The sequence below is a fragment of the Sprattus sprattus genome (assembly GCF_963457725.1).
Source record: "Sprattus sprattus genome assembly, chromosome: 9".
NCBI lineage: Eukaryota > Metazoa > Chordata > Actinopteri > Clupeiformes > Clupeidae > Sprattus > Sprattus sprattus.
In genome coordinates, this window is record NC_137928.1 from 23,093,726 (window position 1) to 23,106,639 (window position 12,914).

The following is a 12,914-nucleotide window of genomic DNA, read 5'->3' on the forward strand; positions in this document are numbered from 1 at the left end:
ACACACACACACACACACACACACACACACACACACACACACACACACACACTTCTTGCTGAGCAAAATGTTATTTTTGTAATGTATGTGTGGAGTGTCTGCAGGGATGTGTCAGGGTAGACTCTCACTCATATATCTCCAGGCTTCATTTCGTTTAAAGTCACTGAGCACTTGATGGATACGCGTCTCGCTACACTTCACGAGACTGCAGACTATCCCAGCAGTAGAATCACTCTGAGGCAGCACTGCAAACTGGATTTTCACTATAGGGGAGAAAAAATGGGATAATAGAGCCATCAGATTAAGAGCCTACATAGTAGCCAGCCCACACGCCCCTTTTCAGTTTTGCATCCCCTTGGGAATGAGGCCAGGGACCAACTGATAGTTACTGTGAAGAGTGCAGCGTTGATATCTAGAGCTGATCATTCATTCTCATATGCCACAGCTGGGGATGTTATTGTCTTCTGGGCCACTGAGATGTAATGACCCATGATGTGGCGGACTCCTCTGGGCCATACATTGCTGCAATTTTCCAGCTCATTACATAATCAATGTGCCCATTGACATCAGCTTTACACACTGTTTTACATGGGATGACATGAAAAAAAATGCAGTTACTCAGATGAATACCGTAGATTGGTACCACTAAGATCTCTTATATCGGTCATCTGATTGCCTCACTAGATTGTGAGTGTTTGAAGTTGTTTTAGTCCAAATCTGCCTTGCTTTTTCCAGAGAGGACCATTAGCATGTGTTGGAAACCACAATACGAATAAGCTACATTTAAAGCCCCTGTGAATTTTTCACGGACTCAAAAGGGAAAATCTCATGCATTGTCTGAGGAACCGTATTATGTATTTTTTCACTTGATCGACCCTATTGGTTTCATGGTGAGCTCTTTTGTAGTTTCACACGATGATTTGACGCGCGAATGAAACATAATGAACAATTAGTAACAAATGAAACAGACCTTGGACTCCTTCACTGAATATATACTCTGCCTCCTTGGCCTTGCTTGACAGTATGTCCAATCACAACGTATCAAACGTTATTCATTCCGCACAGTGGAGGACATTGTTCATACCACGCTGTGTTTCGCTATCCTCGGTGGATCAACAGCTTTATTATCTCAGCTGATTTCGAAATCAGTGGTATTGATCTAAACAAGGTTTTGTTATAGAAAACCGTTTTACCCAGCGTGCACCTCATCACAATGATTGCCCATTTGTTGCTCAGCAGCTGAACTCAATTAATTTGTCAATTTGCGCAGTCCGGCTGATTTTAATATTCCTCCATGAGAAGGAACCCGTATTTTAAAGCCAATGACACGGGTTGTGATTGACATGGAGTTTGAACTGGCGGACCGTTATGTCAAGCGTCGAAGTCTGTTTTACACAATAAAACTCACTTTGTCTGTAAAATGCTTTTGCGCGTTTAAGTGGCCCAGAGCTGTCTCTGATTTGCGCTGTCGAACCTTTAGGAAATGTACATTTCAATGCCTCCCAAATTCGCTACAACTGTCCTTTCTTTTACTCAACACATTCATTAACATAAGCCTGTCACGTTTATAATACATCTTAAACGTTGTAGAAGACGATGTGTATTAACAAGTGGTATTTGCATACGCTCCAACGTCGCCCGTACAATGAGATATTGTTCACCTGTAGACTTGTCTGCAACACACCACTCCCTCTCCCTCAAAACGGTTTCTCGCAAATGTTTTGAGTCAGATGGGTTTAGCAATATCGGATAGGCTCTGTGGGAATCTCAAAAGCAAGTCCGGGTATTGGGAGAGGGAGACTGAGGAAAAGAGTCAGCACAGACCAAGCCCGCGAAGCCTCAACTGCTCGGAGTACACTGTTAATCCGTCTCGGATGTGCAGTTTCAAATAAAATGGATGAATGTCAATTATTTTCTTCATTTGTTCTATTTTGGAGTAGCCCTTTAAGCTTTTGTTTTTGAATGAACGTTTTTTTCTTGAAATTATGTTAAAAATAAATGGAGGAACGCGTTGACTCAGACAACATCCCTTTACATTCCACATTCCGGAGAGGGATTCTTTGGTTAAAGTCATGCACGCCCGCGATACACTGTAATGGCAGAACTTGAAGTTTTCAAAAATATCAGTCTTGAAAAGGGTGAGTACTATTTACAAAGAGTTAATCACTTTTTATTGTATTCTTCTCTAGTTTTCATTGGCATGGATATCTGATTTGCGTTGTTTTATGGTTATCATTCTAGCGTTTATCATTATTTTTTAATCAGGGATTCGACTATGCCATCCTTCTGCGTGTTTACAGTTGGTCTTGACGAACAGTCAATAACTTGTCAAATGTGAAAACCTGAGAAAACCTTTTAAAGGTTGATCATTTTTAAAACACTGTTAGTAGGTCAGCACCTCTGCTTAGGTGGACATGTATTATGTCCATGTTACTGATTGTGTATTAATGGTCCTTTTTTGGAATAAACTTGTGGAAAACATAACGTCCACCAACACTTTATGTTGGAGGTCTGGCGCGGAGTGGAACTGTCCAAGGTCCTGCAATAGGGCGTTTGTCAACTCGGAAGATAAGGCGCAAATGATGTTCGATTTACCTATAGCAGTAGGTCTTCGCACGGCAAAGGGTTTATAGATAATGTTTGATTTGTGAACCATTGTTTGAGCTTGAACAGTTATGGCATCTGGAGACAGGGTTGTGAACTTGAATACCTGGTTAATGGATACGCACGTGATCCAATTATTTGTGTATGTGTGTTTTTATTTTTGCGCAGTGAAGTCCACACATCCATCGTTACAAATCTCAATTCAAAATTCGGCCAAGACTCCTTTCTAGTTGCTATTACGTCCTCAGTGCATATTAGTGTTTGTGTTCAGTCCAGTGCTTTGGAAGCCAGACAAACCCAGAAACATTTTATGAAACGTTCTCTGTCTCTCTCCCTGTTTTCTCTATCACACACATTCTCTCTCTCTTTCTCTCTGTCTCTCCCACACACATTCTCTCTCTCTCTTTCTCGCTCTCTCTCTCTCTTGCTCTACCTCTTTCTCTCTGTCTCTATGTGTGTGTTTGCCTGTCTGTCTCTGGAAATATTTGTGTGTGTGTGCTAGCATCAGCTTGTGCCATTCAGTTAGCATTTGTATATTGATGTTAGATGTGCAGAAATGGTCGCATTAGATCATTTGTTGTTATTGAACCCCTTCCTCACATAATCCTCCCATGAACCAATCACCACCATCTGCTGTGATCTGGTCTTGACAGTGCTGTGGTTAGTTGCAAACATGGCCAAACATGAAGAACCTGAGAGGCAAGGGATGCTCTGCAGGTTTTGAAGGATACAATGTATTTATTAGCCTTGGAAACTATTTCTAATGACTGACCTTTGTGCTGTTGCTTATATGTCAAGACAATGCTGTGTAGTTTGGTGACAGCACAAGGAGGCAGGGAATTTTGATATGTCTCCATGATAGTGTTCCACCCACTGCAAGTGCTCTCCACATGGAGAAAATGTGTTTTCCATGTAAAATGTGTTTTTTTTGCCATTCTGCTGATAATGATGTATCTCTGCAAGACTCTTTTTGCTCGGGGGCACAGAACCAAGTGAGAGACTCTTCCACTCTCTCTCCTCCTCTCTTTCCTTTGCCATTCTTATCTGGTGGAAAGACACGCACATATATTAAAGACACGCACATACATTAAAATGAATCAATTTTTCAGAGTGCATCAAATTATGAAGAATTGCTTTTACCTAAATGATAATTCTTGCATTTGATTTGAAAAGGAATTGTCACATGAATTACATTTTTACCAAGACACAAACATATGGCCATCAGTATTTGTGGCAAGCCTGGCATATGCCACTGTTCCTTCAGAACTGCCCCGTTGGTGAAACTGTTGGAAAAAAGTGTGGTGTGTGTGGACTGGTGGAGATTAGGGAGATCACACAGGGCCCTGTGCCTGCCTGGAGAGATATCTGCATCAGCGCAGCCTCATCGTGGCTTTGGGTGGAGGAAATGACAGAGGGAATATAAGAAACCCCCCCACCCCCTCACATCAACACTGGCCCCCACCACCAAGCATCAGCCATGCTTTGATGGAGGAGCCGGGGTGCCCACTGTGGGAGTTACATGCGCTTGCATGCGGTAGCGGCGGCCATGAATGCATTATGCCGCAGCGCTGTTGTTTTTACTGGGGCTGGATGGAGGCACCCGAGGGTCTCCTGAGAATAGATGTGTGGAGTGGCGGCAGCTCTAGCATCCTCATTGTCTCTAATTAGCAGGCAGAGCCAAGGAGGAGTGCTCTCACCAGGCACTGGGCTTCCCTTGGTGGGGCTGACATCGTGGGTGTTTGTTTTCTCACAGCTCCTTTGCACACATGGAGAGAGAAAGAGAGAGAGAGAGTGTATGTATGCCACCTCACATCTATGAGTTATTTATAAAATATGAAGGACCATGAATAATTACACTGACATGTGGTTCAAAGGGAGGTTTACCTTCTCTGTTGGTATGTAATCCGCATTTATTCAGGATCAGGGTGTTTTTCGAAAGTGGTATGACTTATTAAAAAAGCAAAATTATTGGTTGGATGTCTGTCCAATGAAGTGGTCCATACCAATCAGTTCCCATGTTTGAGTGGTAATCAAATCCCATAGGTAGGGCAACAGAGCAGTGGACTAATTTAATTTCATAACTGGATGGGTTTAATCTCTTCAGTATCTGTAATTTCAGTATAGCAGAGAGAGAGAGAGAGAGAGAGAGAGAGAGAGAGAGAGAGAGAGAGAGAGAGAGAGAGAGAGAGAGATGGGGCAAAAATGAAATGGAAACAGCCTGTTTGCTGCACAGAAAACAGAGGAAGTATTCAAGACCACCTCCAGCTTTTCCTCTCATTTTTGTAATGTACCATACGGTGATGTGAAATTAATCTGATGACGATAAGAAATATGTACATGCATTGCAACAGTCTTGAAATATGACATTACAACATGCACATGCAATGCAAAGTCTTCACTGTTTTTATGGTACCACCACATACACCAAAGAATAGGATGTTTCCTTGGTTAACATATTTTACATGTTACAGGTCCACATTTAGGCATCACTTCTGTAACATGTGACAGGTCCACATTTAGACATCACTTCTGTAACATGTGACAGGTCCACATTTAGGCATCACTTCTGTAACATGTAACAGGTCCACATTTAGACATCACTTCTGTAACATGTAACAGGTCCACATTTAGGCATCACTTCTGTAACATGTAACAGGTCCACATTTAGACATCACTTCTGTAACATGTAACAGGTCCACATTTAGACATCACTTCTGTAACATGTAACAGGTCCACATTTAGACATCACTTCTGTAACATGTGACAGGTCCACATTTAGGCATCACTTCTGTAACATGTAACAGGTCCACATTTAGGCATCACTTCTGTAACATGTAACAGGTCCACATTTAGACATCACTTCTGTAACATGTAACAGGTCCACATTTAGGCATCACTTCTGTAACATGTGACAGGTCCACATTTAGACATCACGACCACTGTAACATGTAACAGGTCCACATTTAGACATCATTTCTGTAACATGTAACAGGTCCACATTTAGACATCACGACCACTGTTACATGTAACAGGTCCACATTTAGACATCACGACCACTGTTACATGTAACAGGTCCACATTTAGGCACCACATCTGTGTTTTTTTTAACTGTTTTCGAGGCACCATGTCTGACAAGATGGAGTGCTTTGAGAGGACATGCTCACTCACACACACATGCATGCACGCACACACTCACGCAAGCACCCCAACACACACATTTATGTGCACCATGCCTGTGTCCATACACTTTGTAAGAGTTGTTGCTCACTAAAGCTCCCATCAAGTTAAAGCCCTCAGGTCTGAAAGATCGATCTCCATTGATCTGCTGTGGTCTCCTCCCCACTCTCTCAGCACTTGCCTTCCCCTGCTCTAATCTCTTGACCACGCAGTCTGAAAAGAATATCTACACAGCCGCCTCATCAGGTCTCTAAGAGTAATCACACATTTTACGCACGTATTATGTCATCACACACAGATTATCGTTCCGTCCACATCTGTTCACTTCAGCGGAGGAGTTGTTCTGCCAGCACACACACTCGTCCACAACAATGAATTATGCGATATGGAGATCTCGTGGATAAATCCGTGGCTGGTCAAAGACCCATCAACAAAAGTTCAAAGGGCCCCGTGCACAACAGCTGGAACAAGAGCTGGCAGATGACCAATAGGAGGGTCCTTGGGTGAGGGAAACAGGATCAACGAGCGGAGGGTTCTTGCCCAGGGATGGGGAGCGTGTGGTCAGTGTGCCTGAGACGTGTGTGAAGGTGCCATGGAGCCGGTGCCTGAGCATGTGCAGCGGTCAGCTGTGGCTTCGGCTGCCTGTCTGCTTGCCAGGAGAATCTACCAAATTGGCGGCAGTCTGGCCATACCATACCAATGTCATCTAGCATATTCAGGTAAAATACAGCCTGATAGAGAGCTGTGTGGATGAGCTCATGTTGTGGACGTCTATGTGTGTAGTACTGTGCATGGAAAGTAATTGTATCTGTGCTTGTTTGTGCTTTGTGGCTTTAATTTCAGTGGTATGAAATGGTCAAACGGGCATTTTGTAATGATTTTTTATGTTGTTGAGCATTTGAGCTTTGAAATGAATGTTAAAAAGGGATTAATGTACTCTACAATAGCTGGTAGTTTATTACTAGCCAGGCTTCAGCCAGCCCCTAACAATTCTGAGGAACTTCCAATTGGATTGCCTATTTTTGGGACACTGAGATGCAGGTTATTTCCCATTATCCCTCTATGCCCTTTTAAGGGTGTGTGTATTAGGGCTGTTTATGAGAAGAGGTGCCCTGTTTTTTGCGAAACAGGTTTCTTCCTTTGGCTCGTGTCCTTGCCGACTGATGGCAGCAAACGCTAAATGCAAACAGCATAAGCACATGCTACAGAGCTATTTACAGGACTGAGTTGTTGTTTATGATGCTAAACTGTAGACCTGAGTCAAGGCGATGTGTGCCAAATTTGAGGTGATATGTTTACTATTTCATGAAATAAGGAAACTTTGTGCACTTTAACAGTCTAGGGTCCAGAACTGAAGGTGTTGACATTTTTTTTGTTGTTGAAAAAACGCCTTGTGACTGCCAAGACTGCCGCTTTACCTTCTATCATACATCATCATGTATTTTGCATCAGATCTCATAAACCATATATGATAACACAGAAATGTGATGAGTACCCTTTGATGGTCAAGTATTACAATTATACCATATACAACATAATAAACTGTTCAGGCGAATAGTTAATGGTGAATTCAGTATCTGAGAATGTTGGCTAGGCTTAGACTTCAGCTATAATATCATGTCTGTTGCATGCATGTTGTGTAGAGTTGTAAACGTTTAATCTCTCTAGAGAAACATCATCTCATTAAGGGTTAATGTAACATGCAGTACACTAAAAGCACTCTTAGTGTAGTCCTGTGTGTGTGTGTGTCTGTGTGTGTGTATGTTTGTGCATCTGTCAGTAGCATGTAACTGAGTGGTATTTTTTCATCCTGGTTTTGAAGAAAGGTTTTCATTGACTCTTCGTATATAGTTTTGTCACAACTGATCGTGTGCCTTTATATTTGTTGGCCCTGTAGGGAGGAGAAGCTGAATACCAATGCTAAAAGTGGAAACCAGACCGTATTATCAGATGATGTTACACAAAAAAAAAAAAACTGCGATAAGTGGATATGAATTTATCATCAGGCTTTTATAGCCCTCACTCCATTTGAACCAGTCAGTCTTTCTTCTTTTTTTGTTGCCTGCCTCACAGTGTAAATGTGGTGTGAAGTTATGTGCATTTCAATAGCTCCATTAAAAACTGATTGTGTTGCTTTGTACTTCATACCATTTCTCAACATGTGAAAATGGTGTGAAGCTACCGGTGTACAGCCTTTGTCTTTGGTGTGTCATAAACTAGGGTTGAGGAGTGAAGGCCAAACTTTTAACAGGTGTCTCCTTGCTGCATCACATTATGAATGTCTTCCTTTTTACCGGCGTGTCGCATCTTTCAAATGGATGATTTGTATCACTCATCTTTATAATACTATATTTTGGAAAGCATATACGCCTTTATTACCAAACTAGGTCAATCTTTTCCGTCCTTTCCGGTTTGGCACTCTTCACCTCCCTTTATTCATGTCCCTGTTCTCTCCCTCTCCATTTTGCTCTGTGCTGAGCCTCTGTGCTTGTGTGGGGGTGGGCAGTGTGCTTTGTGGATGTAGGCATCAGAGGCTGAGGCTTTATGACCCAATTATCCTGCTTCTGATTTCCTTTGTACCCCTGCTGTACACAGCTGCTTTGATCTCTTCTGTCTGCTGACATCAGGAGCAATGGGGACACTTAGTTCACTTTATACCCCCCTCCTAACACCTACAGCCTCCTACTTCCCCCCCAAATACACACAAATGGGAGAAGAGACATACACAAACACACACACACACTTTTCCTCAACCTCATTGACAGCTGTACACATTACTTTGCCTGCTCATATGTGTTTGTTTATTTTTACCAGTCCCACAATCACACTGGCAAACTTTGGGTGTGTTGTGTTTTGTGTGTGCATGTTTGTGTTCCTCTGTATGTGTGTGTGTGTGTGTGTGTGTGTGTGTGTGTGTGTGTGTGTGTGTGTGTGTGTGTGTGTGTGTGTGTGTGTGTCGGTCTTTGCGTGTGATGGGTGTCTTGTGTATATAAGTGAATATGTGGACAGTAAGACAGACCGGCCACATGTAGAGACCCCTGTGAGAGAGAATGGATTGTTTCAGGAATACTGAGACTCGTGACGTGTATTCTAGTGGCTATTGAGACCCAGGTGGGAGATGGGCCACCTGAGGCTCTGCCTTCACGGGGTCCTCTCTCCCATCTGTGGAACCTAATGAGCACTCCATCCTGCTGGCCTGGCAGTGGAGGCTCGATGGAGATTTGTAGAGCTCTAATCAGGCGTGAAGGTTTACTCTTCATACTGCTAATTGGGTTTAAACGAGCTGAAGAGAGAGGCTAATGACATGACTCTGTTAGAGTGAATAGACTGGAGTCAGAGGAGAGGAGAAGGCAAGGGCAAGGAGTGAATAAGGAGGGGAAGATGAGGACAACGAGTGTCTCTTTTTTGTTGTTGTCGTCGTTGTTTGTTTGAGTCGTCATTTAGATGACAAACACAGTATACAGTGACATGCAAAAGTTTTTGGCACCCCTGGTCAACATTCTTTGTTATTGTGAATAGTATAAAATCAGTAAGTATAAAATGAACTGAACTCCAAAAGAGATGAAACATTCTTTTTCGGCATTTTGAGCAAGACTAGTGTATTATTTTAGTTTTTAGAGTGAATTTTAGAGTGAAAAAAGGAAAGGCTACCCATGCAAAAGCTTGGGCACCCCAAGAGATTTGAGCTTTCAGATAACTTTTACCAAGGTCTCAGACCTTAATTAGCTTGTTAGGGCTATGGCTGGTTCAGAGTCATCATTAGGAAAGGCCAGGCAAATGTCTAAGCTTTATAAATAAACTGACTCCTCAAGCCTCCTGCCTTGCATGCTGAAAATGCCCCAAATGTATGATCACAAAGCATGAGCAGGCTAGAAAAGCTTGGAGGAGGTCAAGTTGAACAAGCAAGTACTCCAAGGGAACTCCAATCAGAACTCCTGGTTGACTGCAAAAGACCCTCAGGAAGACTTGACAGACTCTGAGGTGGTGGTGCACCTTTCTACTGTAATGTGACACCTGCACAAATATGACCTTCATGGAAAAGGCATCAGAAGAAAGCCTTTCCAGCATCCTTGCCACAAGATTCACTGTCAGAAGTTTGCAAAGGAACATACATATCAAATACTTATTTGCCGCCATCAAATGCAAATCAATTCATAACTGTTGATGTTGATATTTTGTCTCTCACTGTTAAAATAGACCTACAATTACAATTATAGATCACACATTTCTTTGCAAGTGGCCAAACTTGCAAAATCGGTAGGGGTTCAAATACTTATATTCCCCACTGTATAAACAAGCCTGATCCATTTTGGAAACGAGACCTGTGGAATTATGTTGAAGTTAAAATAGTTTGGTTGAAGAAAAAGGGTGCAGAATTTCATATCCATATTCTTTGCAAGTGGCCAAACTTGCAAAATCGGTAGGGGTTCAAATACTTATATTCCCCACGGTATAAATCCTTTTGAAACGAGACCTGTGGACTGATGTTGAAGTTAAAATAGTTTGGTTGAAGAAAAAGGGTGCAGAATTTGATGAAAAGAACCTCTTCAACTGTTAAGCACGGCACGGGGGTGGATTGATCAAGCTTTTGGCTTGTGTTGCAGCCAGTGGCATGGGGAATGTTTGCATGCCATTGTATCTGAAGCTGCATACAGGGCTGTAAGGAGCTCATAAAAAGGTGATTTTTTTTAGCCTCACTGTAATTTCAGCCCCTTCAATCCCATCTCATTAAAATAAAATCCTCCTTAACAGGCAGTGAATGTAATGATTAACCCTAAGGTCAATGAGAACTTGCCTCGCTCCCACTCACTCAAGAACTGTTGCAGCCTCAGAAATCTCTTCGAACCCACCTAAAATGAATTGAATTTATGAATGTGTTATAACATGGCTTCCACAGATTGATTTGTATGATTTTTGACAAAGCCAAAGGTTGTGAGGTGTTTTAAACTGAAGGTGAGCACAGGAGTCATTTTATTTCTTCAATGGATGTTGGTCCATTGAACAATAACCCTTCTTGTCAGCTAACTGAGTTTTCTAATACTAGACATGAGACAGAGGCATAAATTATCCTCTCACAGCATTAACAGCAACAACACAGCTCAGAGGAACTACACAGCCCCCTACTTATGTACATGGAAAATAATGTCGTGTAAAACATATTTTTTTTTCTATGTTACCGTATATGAAATGGGCCATCATTATTTTTGCAATATGGGTGTGAAATCTGTTTAAGCAAGCAACAAGGAAATATTGGTCATTGATAAGTGTTCTCTTTCAATGAGTGACTTTCTCTTTCAGTGGTGGTTGTGAACTGTTAGTGTATTGGAAGCACACCATTATGATTTAATCCTTAAAAGAAAACACAGTTCTCCACAGTCATCATCAATGAAACAGACGAGACATGGCATTTGTGACTGTGTGGTGCTGTGTATAGAGGTTTGGTTGACCTTTACAAGAGGAAACACCAAGGCCAGGTGCCATAATAAGCCAGCTTTGCCAGTAATAATTTACCTAGAAATCAGTTTGGCTTAATCAAAAAGTCATGGTTATTTCTATAATGAGAATATTTCTATGACACCACTAAATGATCAGAGAGGTATGGCTTCTATTGCTTTCCTGTTTTTTTCTAGGTAAACTCGGCTTTTGTCATCCCAGTAATTAATAAATACCCCCATTGGGGGCCCTATCGCAAGTGCTCTGAGCTGCCAGAGAGCTCCCAGGCTCGTTTGTGGCTCTAGGGTTGTGTAAGCTGATATGGAGAAGCATGACGTGCAAACTTCTGAAGACTGAAAGAAACAGCACTGCAGCTGAAGTGAGTGGGCACAGCCCTAATGGTTGTGGGAGTGGAGAGGTGTAGTAAAGTGCTTGACAGCAGTGGGTGGATGGTGGCGTAGAAGGGTGCGGTGGCAAGATCATGCATCAGTGCTGAAAAAGAAATGGGTGTTTTCCTCTATGAGAAACTAAGGAACCATAATGTTGTTTTGAATTAATTCAGGATGAAACAGACAAAGGACAGGCACAACTAATGCATGACAAACTAAAATAGTTCCCAAGTAGTCAAAGGATTAGAAGGAAAAAAGAATAGCTCAAGAAAATCCAATTAGGATAGAGAGAGAGTGTTTTTTCCCTTTCTTCTGGAGATCAGAAGTGTTTGATTCAGCTGCAGTCAGTCAACTCGCTGGCTAACTGCGGGCTGCCCTGAATCTTTCATAAAGGCAATGCTTCATTTATAATGAACACGAGATGAGGTGTATTTAAAACACATAGAAATAAAGTCCCAAAATCAAGAGGAGCCTTTTTTTGTTGTGTTCACCAAACACTTAAATGCTCCCTCCAGTGAATTTTTGTCTTGACATTTATTCACACTGCCTTACATATCCGGCCTTCATAATAAATCCAGTTACATTAACCATATGCACCAAATGAAGCTGCTCTTCTACTGCAGTCATTCAATTTGAATGGAATGAAGTTGCTATTACTGATACTGAACTGGGCGAATATAAAGCCATCTCCCTGGTGTGTCAGCGGATATTGTGTGGAATCCTTTAGCTTGAATTGGCATGTGAGTGACACAGCTACATTCATGGCTGCAGATAGTGTAATACAGCCTGAAGATGCCCTACTTTTGTATTCATGCACTGTAATGACTGCGTGTGTATGTGTGTGTGTGTGTGTGTGTGTGCGTGCGCGCGCGTGTTTGTGTGTGTGTGTGTGTGTGTGTGTGTGTGTGTGTGTGTGTGTGTGTGTGTGTGTGTTTGTGTGTGTGTGTGTGTGCGCGCGCGCATGTTTGTGTTGGGTCTATATAAAGACCAGGAGGCTGAGGGGGTGATGGAGAACTTGTCTTTCATGCACATGGCAGCGGATAATTGGATTGAGGATTGTAGCCCAGTCTCTGGGAAGCTGATGGCGAAGTGGGAATGGTTCAGCTGGCCGGGAAGAGGCTGCGAGGATAGGAATGGTAGGCACACACTGTCGTGTTATGGTATCGGTTGTGCTGTCAGTCCTCCATGTTGAAGTGCTCCTCCCAAACATGGCAACGGGTGTCATTGTGTTTGCTGTAAGCCATTGCTGGCGCCTCCCCAAATAAAGCAACTTAGATGAAGCCCCCATCACCTCCGGGCCTTGGAACCTGG

General features: G+C 42.4%; 1 protein-coding gene across 1 annotated transcript in view; it reads left to right on the forward strand.

Moving 5' to 3' along the window:
- Positions 1–6,373: 6,373 nt before the first annotated feature.
- Positions 6,374–12,914, forward strand: part of plch1 (phospholipase C, eta 1) — a gene marked incomplete at both ends in the record, with an annotated part of 30,017 nt that continues 23,476 nt past the window's right edge. Inside the window, one exon of the mRNA XM_080845285.1 lies at positions 6,374–6,500. Coding sequence (XP_080701411.1) covers positions 6,374–6,500 — 127 coding nt within the window. The remainder of the gene's footprint in view (positions 6,501–12,914) is intronic.